The following is a 16355-nucleotide window of genomic DNA, read 5'->3' on the forward strand; positions in this document are numbered from 1 at the left end:
CAGCAGAGGGTGGGGTGAGGTGCCGCCCGATACAGAGGAAGTAAGTCAAAGTCTGTGCACTGTCCCGCCCTCATCTGGTTCCAGAAGGTCAGCTGATAGCCTTAAGCACTGCACCCACCCTCATTCCCAGCTGCAACCCTCAGGCAGTATTCAGAAAGATCCTAATGCAGAAATTGAACCAGCAAGAAAAATGGTTCACTGCCCGATCGACGTACAATGACATTCACTGGTCAACAAGTTTTATCTCTGGGAACCAGAGTTTCCAACTACTTTTTAGGGATAGAAGAGATACCAGACATTAAAGGGAAGCTTTCAACAACGACCAGACCCTTAAACACACAGAAGGGAAAGAAACCCCTCTCAAGAAAGAGACAAAACTAGGAACAGAAGAAAACTGAAAACCAAAACAAATGCAAAAAACTAAAGATAAAAACGAAAAGAAAACTGAAAATATATGAATATATATACCTGTTGTTAAAAAAAGGAAGAGTATAAATCAAATTTTAACTAGAAATAAAAAAATATGATAGATGGGTAGGTAAAACAAAAACAAAACAAAAAAACCTGGAAAATCAAGTTGGTTAAATTGCCTAGAAAGAAATGGAAAGTAGAGGAGAAAAGATAAGAAAACTGGAGCACCAATCTGGAACATCCAATATCTAATAGGAAAACCAGAAAGGACACAAGGAAAATGATGAAGAAGAAATTACCAACAAAAAAATATAAGAAAATGTTCAAGAAGTGATGGAACTTGAACTTCCAGAATAAGAGGATGCCTGATTTCCAAGGACAAGGAATGAAAAAAGGGTCTATATAATTTCAGAATCCAAGACTAGAAGACAGTAAAAGCTTCCAGACAGAGGGGTGGGATGGAGAAGGAGGGAAGGAAGAAAAGAGAGAAAAAAACAGAGCACACACAGAGATCAGGAAGAACGATAATACAATTCATGTAAGGAACATGGAATCTGGACCACCATGTAGCGATGCCATCAAAATCCTCAGGGAAAAGAATACATAAATCTAGAGTTCTATACTCAACTAAGTTATATATCAAGTATGAGGACAGAACATGTTCAGACATACATGAGCTCAGAAAATTTACTTCCCCTGCATACTTTTCTCAGCAATTTAACAGATGGACTACTGCACTACAGGAGTGGGGATGGGGAGAAAAGCAACATGGAAAGAGCCAAGAAACGGGAGCTCAAATGGGAATTTCATAATTGTTTACCATTCAGCAAGCTTAAAAGTGCACTGTGGACTGTCCCCGCTAAAATTCTTACGGAACTCCTTACTCCCAGAATACCTCAGAATGTGACCTTATGTAGAGACAAGGTCTTTAAAGAGGCAGTCAAGTTAAAATGAGGTCATGAGGGTGAGCCCCAATCCTCTTAACTAATGTACTTGTAAAAAGGGGAAATGTGGATGCAGACAGGTGCAGAGGGAGGATGATGTGAAGACACAGAGGAAAGCAACCCAGCCAACACCTTGATCTTGAACTTATCTTGACCTCCAGAACTGAGCACCAATAAATTTGTTGGTCCTAACAGACTATTGATCATGTGGAAAATTGCATTGAAAGGCTGTCAATGGTATAGAAAAATATATAATAGATAAGAATAAAGAAAATTAAGAAATTTTTTTTTTTTTGGTCTTTTTGCCTTTTCTGGGATCGCTTCCAGTGGCATATGGAGGATCCCAAGCTAGGGGTCTAATCGGAGCTGTAGACACCGGCCTACGCCAGAGCCACAGCAACACGGGATCTGAGCCGCGTCTGCAACCTACACCACAGCTCACGGCAACGCTGGATCCTTAACCCACTGAGCGAGGCCAGGGATCGAACCCGCAACCTCGTGGTTCCTAGTCGGGTTTGTTAACCACTGCGCCATGACAGGAACTCTGAGAAAATTAAGCAATTTTTTAAAAATGAGATTATTAACTTCTGAAAAAATAAAGTTATATAACAAAGGAAACGCGTGCCAATAACTACTTGGTTTGAGAATGAACAACATTTATGGAGTCAAATAATGCAATCTAAATAATTAAGCAACTTAAAATTATAACAAATCTACTAGGAAATGGAGGTTGAGAATGGGAAAGAGAGGTGGCAAAATGCTTTATCCTCCTACCAACCATGATAGGAAACCAGCAGGCAATACAGAAACAGATGAATGGATATATTAAGACTATTATTTAGAAATATGAAGATGAAAATGAGAAGAAATTGCTTCTGGGAAGCAGAACTGGAAGAAAGGCAAGAACTTATGTTTTTCAGTACAAGCCATCCTTTTTTGTACTCTCTGACCATTTTAAGCCATGTGCATTTATTATTTGATGAAAAAATTATACGTAAGAACAAATAAAATCGTGCTCAGTTAAGGGTCCTATGTTGTTCCTTCCACTACTCTGCTAAACCTTACATTACCTATTTTTATGTTTGCTTGTTCTTTTCCCAATCTTTTCAATAAATCTAATGAAGCTGTAAAAAGAAGAGAATCTCAAGGGAATCCGGGCTAATCAGAAGGTTTTACCCTCAGATTAAAAGCCATCTGGAAAAGGAAAACTCGCAAGATAAACTCCTCACGATAAGCGAAAGGTCATCTAGACCCAGGAGGACTTCCCTGAGTTTCGTTTAGAGATGTACCAGTCAAAACCCCCTAAGATTGAACAGCTCTCTAAAATCTGCTACATTTCAGATCGTTGCAAGTTGGAAACCACCTCTGTCAATGAACATTTATCCGTAGCATATTAACAGTCTGAGAAAATGGGACAGCACAAAGGCTTGCTGGCATATTACCTAAAGGTCTGTAGTTACAGGAAATTACTAATCAAGTGCGGTTTCCATTTTCAAGAGCACCGCTTTGTCTATACTATACACACAAGCATTCACGTTGAATGTAGAGATTAAAACCTGGGGAAAGTCAGCCCCTCCAGAGTGAGGAATCTTGCTTCTTTTTGTTTTTCTCCCTACCTTTAATTCACTCACATATTTAACCATTATCAACTACCTACTAAGTATCTACTATGAAAGGCTCTTTCAGGCTTTATGAGAATATAAGGACAAGGTCTCTGTCCTCAAGAAGTGTAAGGGAGTTAGAGCACAGTGGATAATCATGGAAATGTATGCCAGCCTTTGACTCCTTCCACAATACTCTGCTGGAATGAAGCACAAGGTTTGGAATAGTTCAAGTTCGTAAACTGATTCCGAATGGAGACGTCCTTCCATGCGTACACTGACGTAAAGCTGCCAAGTGCGAATATTTTAAGAGGAGTTTCAAGTTTTGCTCCTGTCTAGGTAACAGGTCAGGTAAAACAGAAGCTGTAAACAAGGCCACGGCTACCCTAGGAAGGACTCAGGAGTGTATCTCAAAAATTGACCAGACCAGAGAGAAGGAGGAATGGTCCCAATATAGAAAATTTGATATTCATTGGTAATCAGTGGAAAATACAGGAACCTCAAGATATATTTAAACATACTCCAAAGGTCAGAATTAGCATCTTAGGAACCTGTATGAAGTAGAGGTGTCAAATTCACACTTATGGATGGAACCAATGCTTTCTTATAAAATACTGATAGTCTAAAATAATCTTATGTCTGTCAACTGAACTAAAAAATGCTTCCTATGAAATAGTATCTTCATCTCAAATAGTTTAATTGATGGAATGACAACAAAGGCTTGATTCATCTGACCAAATAAACTGTAATGTTTGATATACCTGCTTGGCAAATAAACAGTCAAAATCATCAAGAATAGAATGTGTAATTATCTTTAAACTCAATCAATTAAAAACAAAAAGATACCTCACTAGCGATTTAAAAGCAAAGGTGAAATTCGAAGTTAAAGAATGGATAACAGCCAATATTAAGGATCACAGCTATCACTTCTTGAGCACTTAACTATGTGTCAGGCACAATCCTAACTGCCTGGCAGTCAGGTAAGAACAGTAGTTAGTTATAGACCATGGACTCTGGAACCAGGCTGCTAGGGCTCAGAAACCAGTTCTGCCACCAACGGGGGACCTTGGGGAAACTACTCTCTCTGTACTGTTTCCTCATCTACAATAATGCAGGTAATAACAGTACCTACATCCTGGGATTGTGTGAGAAACAAAAGAGTTAGGATATGTGAAGTGCTGAGAATGCTGCCAGGCGCACAGCTAGTGCAACAAGTGTTAGCTGCTGTTGTTGTTCTTAAAACTAATAAGTGGCAGATGGAGCCAAAATTCAAAGTCCAGGACAAACTTCAACACTAGGTATATTGACTAAAAGAGACCCTACCGATAATGAGTTAATCAATGGTGAAAGAGTGTCATGTTTCTTGAAGATAAAGAAAACAAACAAACCCAAAACTACAAATGAAAGAAAACCTAGCAAGAACCATCAATGGAAAGAGTGAGGCTTGCCAAGGGGATCAGATGGAGAAAGAGCATCTAGGGGAGGGATCCCTATGCAGTGGACAAAGCGTTTCATTGGAGGTGGGAGACCAGGAGTCTAACACCAGCTCAGTAACTAGCTGGTACCCTGCAATGAACGGCTGCTTACCAAGCAGGGTCTGAATTTCCTCATCTGTTAAATAAAGGGGGGGCAGATGACTCTGGGGTAGCTCCTGGAGCCGAAATCCTATGATACTATGACCCAATAGAACATACAGTATTTTAAACATATACCTTTCATGAACAGTATAAATATATACTGTTTATTTCTCATCAGCCGCATGTACTTCAGTAGGTACATCATCTAGAAGGTATTTATAATTATAACTTTGGGCACATTGCAGGAGAATGAAATAAATAGCATAGAAAAGCAAAACTACAGTATTTTAATTTTTTTTTTTTAGGCAAGAAATAGATTTATTAAGATAGGACGCTTGTGAGAGATGTGAGCAGGCAGGCAAGGAGGCTCTCAGTATATTTTTAAATACCATTAAAATACAAACAAGTTAAACCGAGAAGTAAAATAAGAATACTTTTGATAACAAGGTAATACTTTTTGAAACATAGTAAATTTTTCTAACAGGGGAAAAGTTATAAAGTAGTTCTTATATATATATATATATGGTGAATAAATACTACATTCAGTTGTATTGAGCAAGCAAGGTGAGGAATGAAACAACTTACCTTTTTGCCCATGACGACTGCTAAACTTGTCTCCAATCTCTGGACGCCTTGTCTGTCTCAGCAGCATTTTGATCAGAAAAGCATCTTCGGCATTCGAAGATATCATCACTTTTTCGATATATGAATCCGTCGCTCCTTTGTAGCTAATATCAAGAGGAAGTCAATACAGCAGAGTTTTCAAACTGCCTTTTGTTTGAACCCATCACTATGGCCATATTATATTAAATACCTATCAGAATAGTCTGACATTCCCATTTGGGCCTCTTGAAAAATGACTCATTTTTTCAATATTAAATTTAAAGGCAGTTACAATTTCCCTTTTACTGTCCTAGTTTAAAATGGCTAACATTTAGAAACATTTATTATGGGGCAGGCATAATGCAGTTTAATCTTCACCCCTTACACTCTTCACACATTATTCCCTTACAGGAAATAAGGAAAACTTATTTTCCTTAATCATCTACTTCAGATGCTTTTCCTTGGCATCTTCTTTTTGCTAAGAGAGGTAAGAATTTGTCCAGGACACATGACTCATACAAAGTGGACCTGGGGGTTGAGCTGAAGCCTGTTAGACTCAACTCCAAATTGTTAACCACTTTTTAAATACTACTTTTGTCTATTTTTTCACACCCTTTGCTTCTTATCTGTTTTTTATACGCAAACATTGTTCAGAGTCTAATCTGTGTCAGGGGTGTGGAGGCTCTGAACATACAAAGGTTACGTGGCCATGGGACCTGCCCCAAGGCAACTCACAACCAGCAAAGGAAGTGCAATAAAGACATCAGCGGTGTGGGGAACGGGAAAGGCCTGAGGAAACAAAAGTCAGTCCTACCGGGGGTTGGGAATGACGATGGCAGCAGGAAGGGGCAGGCCATCAAGCACTGTCTCACAGTGGGGGCGGGGGAGGACCCTGGCACTGAGCCCTGACCTGGGGGGAGGGACAGACAGTCCAGGCAAAGGGCACAGCATGAGGCAACGCAAGGAGGCCTGAAGTCGGATGGAATGTTTGAAGAATAAGAGACAATTTGCCAGAAATATGGGGGCAACTGGGCAAAAGGGTAAGACCAGAGAGGTATGCCGAGGGTCACGGATGGTCCTGCATGGATCACTCTTTGGTTTGGCCTTTAGCCTACAGGCAATAATGTCAGTAGATTTTACCTCATCTATTCAAGTTTTATTCTACTTACTCGAGAGAGTAATGTGAGCGGATAAGTAATAGAGGGGAGAAAAATCCCTCTGGCAGTAGCGGAGAGAGCCTGAGAGAGATGCAAGACTGGAGGCAGATGAGCGGTTACCAACAACTAAGAGTCTGGCGGGAGAGGAGGGCCGAACTCACCCACAGCTGTTATGGAGGGGATACGAGAACTGCGAAGACGACAGAACTCAAGGGGGTTACCCAACTAGTGTGTGAAGCAGGCAACGGAAACCAGTTGAAGGCATGTTGCAGGCAACTGGCCGGACGGTGGTGCCACTCACCAAGCGAAGGACCCAGAAGGAGCACGTCTGAGGCTGGGGTGGGGCAATGGGAGGAAGATGGTTTGGATCTGGGTTGGGAACCACAGCTGTCCAAGGCCTGCTATGGGGCGGAAACCGGGCAAATGTCTATCTGGGAGGCATCAGCCCAAGGAGCTGACCTCCAATTTTCCCATTCCTTCTTTTGAAAAACTCTTTCTACCTGTTTCCAAGGCGCGGCCGATACGTACGTGATGGGCACATCTTTGTACTGCGGCTGCTGCGGAACATTACTTCCTTCCAAGGGAATCTGAGTCACTGTGGGCATGGACTTATTGACAAGCACTTGCTTGTTCTCCACTTTCTCACCTGAGAGAGAGAGAAGGGTGTTCGACACACCACTGTCAGCTGCGTGGAACGCAAAGATTACCAAGGCATCAAACCATGTGATTAGACTTGGTGCACGAAACCCAGACATGGAAGGAAAAAAAAAAATGTCCACGCAGTGGGAACTAGACTTCAGCAGGGCTTCTTTGTAATTCTGCAAGCTTTTTGAGAAAGTCATAGATTAAGATCACAGTGTGTAAAAAATTAAGAAACTGATTTAGAGGTGCCACATTAATGAGAGAACATTCATGTCAGTAGTGGCAATTTAAAATATCTCTTAGAGAGTTCCCTTCGTGGCGCAGCGGAAATGAATCTGACTGGAACCATGAGGTTGCTGGTTCGATCCCTGGCCTCGCTCTGTGGGCTAAGGATCTGGTGTTGCCGTGAGCTGTGGTGTAGGTAAATAGACGTGGCTCGGATCCTGTGTTGCTGTGGCTGTGGCACAGGCCGGTGGCTATAGCTCCAATTGGACCCCTAGCCTGGGAACCTCCATATGCCGCAACTGCGGCCCTAAAAAGCAAAAATAAAATAAAATATCTCTTAGGATATTAGATCAGGTTTGGTCTACTTAATGGTTATTTCAACCAGTAATAAGTCACCACCAATCTGACTTGGGCAATGGGGAAATACAAATATTCCTTTGATTTTCCAGCTATGCTGACCTTTGCTTTTCATGGTAAGCTCAAAGACCAACTACTGCAGCACTGCCACAGCACCCAGGTTGAGAGTGGAAGAAATTCTCCAAGAAATAAAGGCAGCAAGAGGAGGGGGAAGCCAGGTGCCACATGGCTCGGGCCCCACAGTGGATGCAGCATCACCCCCGGAGCATCCACCACCCAGGCATCATCCGTGACAGGACCCTATGCATCTCCCTCCAAGGCAGCCCTTCTCTCCACTGCACCACGGCTCCTGTTGCCTGGTCTGACTCGAGAGCTCTCAGTTGGTCCCCGTCTATTCTGGTTTCCTTCTACTCTTTTCTCCACACTGCAGTCAGAATGATCACTGCAAAATGCATATCTGATTGTATCATGGATTTTAGGAACACAGTGAAAATAGTACTGCGTCTGGACCCTACTCCTCCCTCCCTTCCCCACCTCCCTCTCTTCCGTTAGCCACAGAGGCCTCCCTTAGGACCCTTTAGCGATGGATCAAGCTGCAGGACCCAGGCAGAACCCCGTCTCCTGCTTAGATGCAGCCCCTCCCTCATCATTAGTTAACCCCACTCAGCCTGTAGCTCTTCGTCACCTCCTGTGGATGGCAACCCCGATCTTCCCACTTAGGTCAAATCCTCCTGCCATAAAATGGCCTCAGAGCTCCTGGTTGTAACTTGACTTATGTTTGACGTGGTCCTTTGATCAATGTCCGCCTCCCACACTAGCCTACATCGACTCACAAGGGCAGGGGTTGTGGGTTGCACCAAAAAGATTCGCCATGGAGTTCCTGTTGTGACTCAGTGGGTTAAGAACCCAACTAGTGTCCGTGAGGATGCCAGTTCTATTCCTGGCCTTGCTCAGTGGCTTAAGGATCCCATTTTGCCACAAGCTGTGGTATAGGTCTCAGATGCAGCTTGGATCCCACGTTGCTGTGGCTTTGGCATAAGCTGGCAGCTGCAGCTCTGACTCAACCTTTAGCCCAGGAACTTCCATAGGCCATGGATGTGGACATAAAAATCAAAAAAATAATAATAAAAAATTTGTAATTAAGAAAACCCAAGATTCATCACAAATTTGTAACTACAACGGAGTTACACTTTTTAGGGGAAAAAGACTGTAAAGTTAGTCTATAAGCTAAATGAACAAATGATGAAATATCAGTGTAGATGCAGGGACATGATCTTATTCTAAATATTTTCTTAAAGTGATTCAAAATTATAACTAGAAAAGTATAACTAGAATAAATTACTGCTATATAAAAACATAGGCCTAGAAAAACAGACCGGAAGGAAATTTATCAAAAATGACCACACTGCTTGAATTAGGACAGTGGTTTTATAAGCTGCTATTTTTTTCTGCCCTATATACCAAATATTCAAAATACTGTTGAATAATCTTCATAATTTTAAAAACCCCTCTATATTAAAAAAATGTAAAGACCCTTACCTGGAGAACAAATACCATCTGCATCTAAAATTTCATGTCGCCAGATGGGTTTTCTTGTAGCAGCATCCAACACTGGCCCCATCACTTTATCAAAAGTCTGATTGGTATATCGCTTCAATGTACATTTAGCATTTTTATATACCAGGCAACGCCCAAAGCCTAAGATGAAACCAAAATGGGCATCAGAATCACCAGGTGAGAATATGAAACTATGAGAGAGCACAGGTCTGTGTTATTCAATAATTCACCCCACTCTACCTTCCTTTCCCCCAAAATAAACACACCAAGAGTGCTCCCTATTTAGACAATCTGAGACTGGCCAAACCAAATAACAATTTGATAACCTGAAGAACTGGCTCAAGATTTCTCCCCTATCCGTTAACCTATTACCTATTGTCCTTATTTATAAACACTGCCATCTCCACAGCCGTTTTTCCACATGGAATAGACCTCGCCAGGCTGGAGGAAGGTGAGCAACCCTAGGAATGTCACTGGGGTTCTTTGAGGGCACAGAGAGCAAGGACATGGGAAAATCAGAAATGGCCTTAGAGATCCCCTGGCATAGCCCCTCTGCCTTACAGGTGCTAAGAGTGCGGCACAGAGAAACTAAGTGGCCAAGGTCACCCAGCAAAGTCATGGCTGAGTTGAGACCGACCAAGTCCAATGATCAGACAGCATCCTTCCCACAAGTCATTTGGGTGCATAACTTCTGCTAACCTTCTCTCGAAAGTTTTCCTTTTTCTCGTTTTGGCATTCAGAGAAAGTCCCACACAATAAACAAACAAACGAACGAAAAATAATTTTCCTCCAGAGAGGAAGGAGAATGAAAAGAAGCAATCAAATGACTTGAATGGGAGACAGTTCCTCTCTGCCCTGAAGATGAGTTTACGTTGACTATATTTTTTAATACATTTATCTCGTGGATGAGGAAAAAGTCCTGGGACCAACTAACAGTCTAAACAACCACTGAATCCCACAAAATACTCTTCAGTTGCTCAAAAAGCTGCCAAACCTTCCACACATTTCCCAAGATGCTACGGCTGCATTTCTTTCTTTCTTTCTTCCCCATTCGCCAAGCTGCTATTTTAAACTGGATTCTCTCTCTAATCTCCCCAGGATATACTGAGCCATGTCAGAGTTCACTGAAATAGGAAAATGTTCTCAGGATTAAACACCAGCTATTACTGAAGAAATAGATGCATGGCTGTAAAATCCTTTGCTTATGATTCTCCACCAAAAGCAGAACTCTTTCAAGAAATCTAAGAATGTGAGTTCAGAAAATCAATCAGGGAAGAGTGGATTTCTAAGTAAAATCTCAGTGCTTTAATGTAATGTTTTAAATATGAAGGTGACCGTGTGTGATGAAACAATACACTTCTACAACTGGATGGTAGATGAAGACGTTTGTGTGTCTTCGAGAAAGCTCTTTGTTGTTACGGCTCCTGGTAAACTGTGTATGGCCATAATAAACTCGGCTCAGAGAGATCTTGAAATTTCCTACAATGGCCACTAAGTGCAATGTGCTGAAGTGCAGTGTGAATCTGAACTGCATGAAATCAGAAGTGTTTTCTTCTAAGTGTAAATGGACATTTTCTTTACAGGTAGGAGCTTAAAAGCAAGCGGACAGTAAACTCGGATCATTAAATTGTGTTGCAGAGTTTCTGACAGATATCACAAAGTCTTCAGATTTCCACATAAACGTTACCAGTTAATCAGAAAGGAAAACATCTAGTTTTAAAGCATGGCTGTTGTCACTTGGAGGAAAAAAAAGAGGCATAAATTAAGTGCAGCCAACATTAATGCCAAAGACACATGTCTAGGAGTACTATTATGGCTGCCTAGCAACTATGGAGAGTGCAGGGGAAGGCAGGACGGGGATGCCAGGGAGGAAAGAGAAACAGATGATAAAGACAGAAGTCCGACCGCAGATCAGGTGATGGCGAACAAACAAACCACCGAGTGGGGCCCTATGAAAATAAACTGTCCAAAGACGGAGACAGAAAAATGTAAAAACGACAGGCCAAGGTTTGTGCATGTGAACTTTTATCACTTTACTAACGAAAATGTACAACATCATGGGGTTGAGACAGACAATTAAAAAATAGCCTTTTACCTATAAATATTGCTATTGCCCTCTCCAACAGGTTTGTTGTTGAATACATAGCTAGATATTTTCAAAAAACATCTTCCCTTTGGTGTAATTCCTGCTAGGAAATAGACAAATTCTTACAGATTTTCTGTTGAGGAATTGTCTCAAGCTACCGATAAAGTAATGAAGAAAAAAAGATTCCTTAGTGATCATTTAACTAATGATTATGTCCATGTGACAGTCATTTAAAAAACATCCACACCAAAACAGCACCTCCTGTGTGTATATTATAAAATTCAAACCACTTGAAACCGACACTAGCACTGACACCAGATGACTTCCACACTGATCATGCCTGCGTCTACTTCTACACAAAGCACCTTTGGTGTCAGAGCGTTAAAAATTCACTTACCTCTGTCCAAGGAAGCCTTGTTTAAAACAAGAGCATCTTCAATATCATAGCCACTGTAACTCATCACAGCAACTGTCGCATTCTGCCCAGCTGGCAGTTTCTCAAATTCTATCAGTTCAATGGTCTTTGTTTTAACCATGGGTTTTTGTGGATATGCGAGGAGATACATGAGAGTATCAATTCTGTTCCGCTGGTTGTATCCAATGGTACCTTCATTGATAACGGAGAAAACAAAATGCAACCTTCTATTAGGTCAAACAGGGAGCCATGAGTTCAGAGACCAACACACTAATTTCACTAACAAGGAGATCCTTCAGGTCAAACATTTAAAAAGCAAGGCTCTGACAGTGATTTCACAACTTTTAAAAACAACTTTTTTCAGTTATGTCAAAAATTATACAAAGAAGAAAAATCACACCCAAGGTACACTTATGTAAATAATTCCAACTTTTGGGGTTTAGCATATTGATTGCATTTGAAGAGTTTCAGTTACTATCACAAGTCAACAGTTCTTTATTTGGTTCTACTATGTTCCAGGCACATTTCCAGGTGCAACTGGAGAAAACCCCTCAGAGCTGACAGGCAAGGAGTTTATACAGTGGGACAAATATAGATGTATTTCGTAAAAAGAAATCAACAATTACAAAGGAAAGAAAGTGGGGGGGGGGGAAGGGAGGGAACAGGATAAGGAGGAGAGTGAAAGCAGAGATGAATAGACTTATTCATGTGCTCAACTATTTATTTATTACACAGTTAATAAACACCTACTCTGTGCCTAGCCCTGGAGACGAAACGGGGAAAGGCAGGATCCCTTCCCCAGCCGGGTCCCTATCCAATCAGGGGTGGCCTTTTCTCTCCTTAGCAATCAGCCTTTCCACTTGATTAAACCTTGGAGGGGTATCACTGTCAACTGGAAGTGAAATCAGAATGTTAACGTACCCTTCTCTTTCCCCCATTGGGATTCATCAGGGTTTACGGATCTGCCCCCCCTCCCCAAAAGGCTTTCAGTCTCCTGGGCTTGTGAACATACAATTGCTCCTACTCAGAGACCTTAAAACCAGGAAAGCTGTGTTTGTCCCACTGCTGAGCTTGAGTGTGGGCTACCGATCCTCTCTAACTTCTCCCAGGCGGTTCTTCTCTTCCGAGTGGCACATTCACAACACGCACACCCCCCAAGATGCTAACGTGCTGCTGAATGGAGTTAAGCTTTAATGTGAGCAGATACCAAACTCAGTATTCACCTCCTCTACCTCTTCCTCTTCCTCGTGCCATTAAGTCAATGGTGATTTCAATTCAGGGATGAAAATAACCTATTCAGGCGGCAAAGATGATACGGTATGATGATAACTATTGAAAGAAATAATGAAATTTGTAGGACAGGAACACCCAGTACAGTGCTGGGCTCACTACTGATGCTCAATAAATGTCAAATGAATGAAATTAAAGAATTGTAATATATTTTTTATGAGAGTACAAAATCTGTGCTTAAATCCCTAGAAAATTTATCAAGATCCAGCTGAAAACCAATAACAGAACCTCATGAAATTTCTGTCAAGTTTACACTACAAATTGCCAATTAATGTTATTTTAGTGCCAACTAATAAACCAGGCAGGATACCTGGTAATAGATCACTTACTGTTTTACAAATCAAATTGCAGCTGCTCGGATTGTGGTAAAGTTCACAGGCAATAAGTTGGTTCTTCTACATGAAATCATTTAAAATTTATGTTGAGATTTCAGCTCCAATTGTCTATTTTACCCAGCTCAGCACCAGGTTCAGGTAATGTCCTGCCAGGCTTTACCCAGCTCAGCACCAGGTTCAGGTAATGTCCTGCCAGGCTGCCAAGGTTGTTCTCTGAAACCTGAGACAAGCACTATTATGCAGCAGGAAGTATAGCTGGCTGCACCTCTAAACAATGGTGATAGGGATGGGATCCTGCTATAAATTGTGCTACCAGGTCCAGGACAGAATTCTTGGGCATTACCACTGACCACCGAATGGATGAGAGCAAAATGGTTTAGCAAAAGTATGGTGTTTATGCTCTCATCAGAAATTTTTTCTTTAAAGACTTTTTAAGAACTTGTAGGCATTGACGTGTATATACATCTTTAGCAGCACTGATGATTGGGCATGTAGGTTAAAATGTGACTTATAAACTATGACCTCTATGTTATAAAACTTCCAAATGCCACCACATGCTATAATTTTTGTAAAAATTATTAATGACTGACTAGCCTTTTTTTTTTAGCCAATAAGCCAGCTTTTCTGAGAAAACATGAGAAATTACATTCTAACACTAGTCTGGGTGAAGCACATCCCCAAATAAGATAACTTTATTAGCATTTTCAGCTTCCTTAAGAAGGGCATTGTGTTTATAGAGTAACTAATACAATGAGAACATCTATAAGCTGAATTCTCCTTCTACTCCCATATTTTGCTATAACTTTCATCTGCACTGATTTAATTTTCTTACTATCCAGGACACAATCTTTCTCACAAAGTCTTATTTTCTTGATCAAAACTTTCTTAAGGAGTCACAAGTTGGCATAACAAGGTACATGCATGTAGATTAAAACACCGAAGAAGTTTTTTACTTTAAGGCAAGACGAAGAAGAGGATGCACATGCAAATGTATACTGAGAAAAATAAAATGAAATTTTAGACATTTATTTTCCCCATCTTCCTTTGCCCAATTTCTTTTTATTTCATCAATGTTACTGAATTGCAATAAACTTCAACAATTTAAAGTGTACAAATTGATGAGTTCTGACAGATATATTACACCTGTGAAGCCACCACCACAACCAAGATCTAGAACATTTCTGACACTCCCACCAGATCTCTCCTTCTGTCTCTGGCTCCAGGCAACCAAGGATGTGTGCTTTATCAGTACAGATTAGCTTGTGTTTTCTAGAATTTTACCTAAGTAGAATCATACATGCTCTATGCACAATCCTGGGCTGCTGCTTTCATTTAGCGTGATTCTGAGACTCTTCCATGTGGTTGTGTGTAGCACAGTTCATGTCTTTTTACTGCTGAGAGGTATTCCATCCTAAGACTATACATTCTGTTTATCCACCCACCTGCTGGATATGTGGGATGTTTCCAGTTTGGGGCTACAGTGAATAAAGTTGCTGTGACCGTCATGCACAAATCTGAGTGTTCATTTCTCTTGGATAGATACACAGCAGAAAAATTTCTGGGTGGGGTACTGAGGGCATGGTTAACTTTAAGAAACTACTTAAGAATTTTCCAAAGCGATTTTCACCATTTTACATTCTCATTCTCATCAGCAGTGTATGAGCATTCTGGTTGCTCCATATTCTCACCAGCACTTACTATGTCAGTTTTTTTCACTTTGGTCTTTCTAATGAGTGTGTGGTCCTAGCTCACAGTTTTAGTTCACATTCACCTGATGACTAATGATGTTGAACATATTTTCATGAGCTTATTGGCTATTCCTATTACTCTTTGTGAGGTGTCTGGGTTTTCCCCACATTTATTTATTTACTTACTTACTTACTTACTTAGTCTTTCTGTCTTTTCTAGGGCTGCTCCCATGGCATATACGGAAGTTTCCAGGCTGGGGGTCTAATTGGAGCTGCAGCTGCAGGCCTACGCCACAGCCACAGCCACAGCCACACAGGATCTGAGCCACATCTTCGACCTACACCACAGCTCACCGCAACGCCGGATCCTTAACCCACTGAGCAAGGCCAGGGATCGAACCTGCAACCTCATGGTTCCTAGTTGGATTCGTTAACCATGAGCCACAATGGGAACTCCAGCTTTTAAATGAATTGTCTAGGGAGTTCCCATGGTGGCTCAGTGGTTAACGAATCCCAATAGGAACCATGAAGTTGAGGGTTCGATCCCTGGCCTTGCTCAGTGGTTAAGGATTCAGCATTGCCATGAGCTGTGGTGTAGGTTGCAGATGCAACTCGGATCCGCGTTGCTGTGGCTCTGGCGTAGGCCAGCAGCTATAGCTCCAATTAGACCCCTAGCCTGGGAACCTCCATATGCCGTGGGAGCGGCCCAAGAAATGGCAAAAAGACAAAAAATAAAAATAAAAAAATTAAAAAAAAATGAGTTGTCTAATTATCAAAGAGTCCTTTGTGTATATACATACATTTACTGGATACAAATCCTCTATCAGATATATGTATTGCAAATACTTTCTCCCATATTGTGGCTTAATGGTGTCTCTCATATTCTTAACAGTGTCTTTCAAAGAGAAAAAGTTTAGTTTTGGGAAGTCCAATTTCTTTTTTCTTTTTTTATAGTTTGTGCTTTTTTTGTGTTCTAAGAAATCTGAGGTCATTTGAGGTCATGAAGATTTTTGCTTAAGTTTCTTTCTGTAAGTTTTATAGTTTCACCTCTTACTGTAGTAAGGGCCCTCCCAGAACAATGTGGCATAATCAGCATCTATGTGTGCATGTGTCATTCTGTAACACTGACCACCCAATCAAATGTATGTTACCCTATAAGGAAGACAAAGGGACTCAAAAGCAAAGGGGAACTAAAGGAGGGTATATAAGGCTACACCCCGCTGTGCCTTTGGATATGAATCCGCTGAGCCAGTGCCAGCAGGAATAAACGCTGCTTCCTGGCAATAAGTCTTGGTATCCCATCTCTGTACGCAAGTCCTGCAACATTCCACTCAGAGTTGTGCTTCATTTTGTATTAACTTTTGCTATGGTATCAGGTAGGAGCTGATGTTCATTTTTTTCTGTACGGATACTCAGATGTTTTATTTTGCTCAAAAGATTTTCCTTTCCTCGGAATTGCCCTGATAC

The 16355-nt window shown here is 41.2% G+C and overlaps 1 protein-coding gene across 2 annotated transcripts in view; it reads right to left on the reverse strand.

The window, feature by feature from the left end:
• The window catches only part of POLR3B (RNA polymerase III subunit B), a 120252-nt gene that overhangs the window by 30404 nt on the left and 73493 nt on the right, over positions 1–16355 (reverse strand). For both annotated transcript variants that reach the window (XM_047786477.1, XM_047786478.1), the window contains exons 20-23: positions 11558–11767; positions 9057–9215; positions 6822–6939; positions 5119–5261 (exon numbers count right to left, since the gene is read on the reverse strand). In XM_047786477.1, coding sequence (XP_047642433.1) covers positions 5119–5261; positions 6822–6939; positions 9057–9215; positions 11558–11767 — 630 coding nt within the window. The remainder of the gene's footprint in view (positions 1–5118; positions 5262–6821; positions 6940–9056; positions 9216–11557; positions 11768–16355) is intronic.

This window comes from Phacochoerus africanus, chromosome 7 (genome assembly GCF_016906955.1).
Source record: "Phacochoerus africanus isolate WHEZ1 chromosome 7, ROS_Pafr_v1, whole genome shotgun sequence".
Taxonomy (NCBI): Eukaryota; Metazoa; Chordata; class Mammalia; order Artiodactyla; family Suidae; genus Phacochoerus; species Phacochoerus africanus.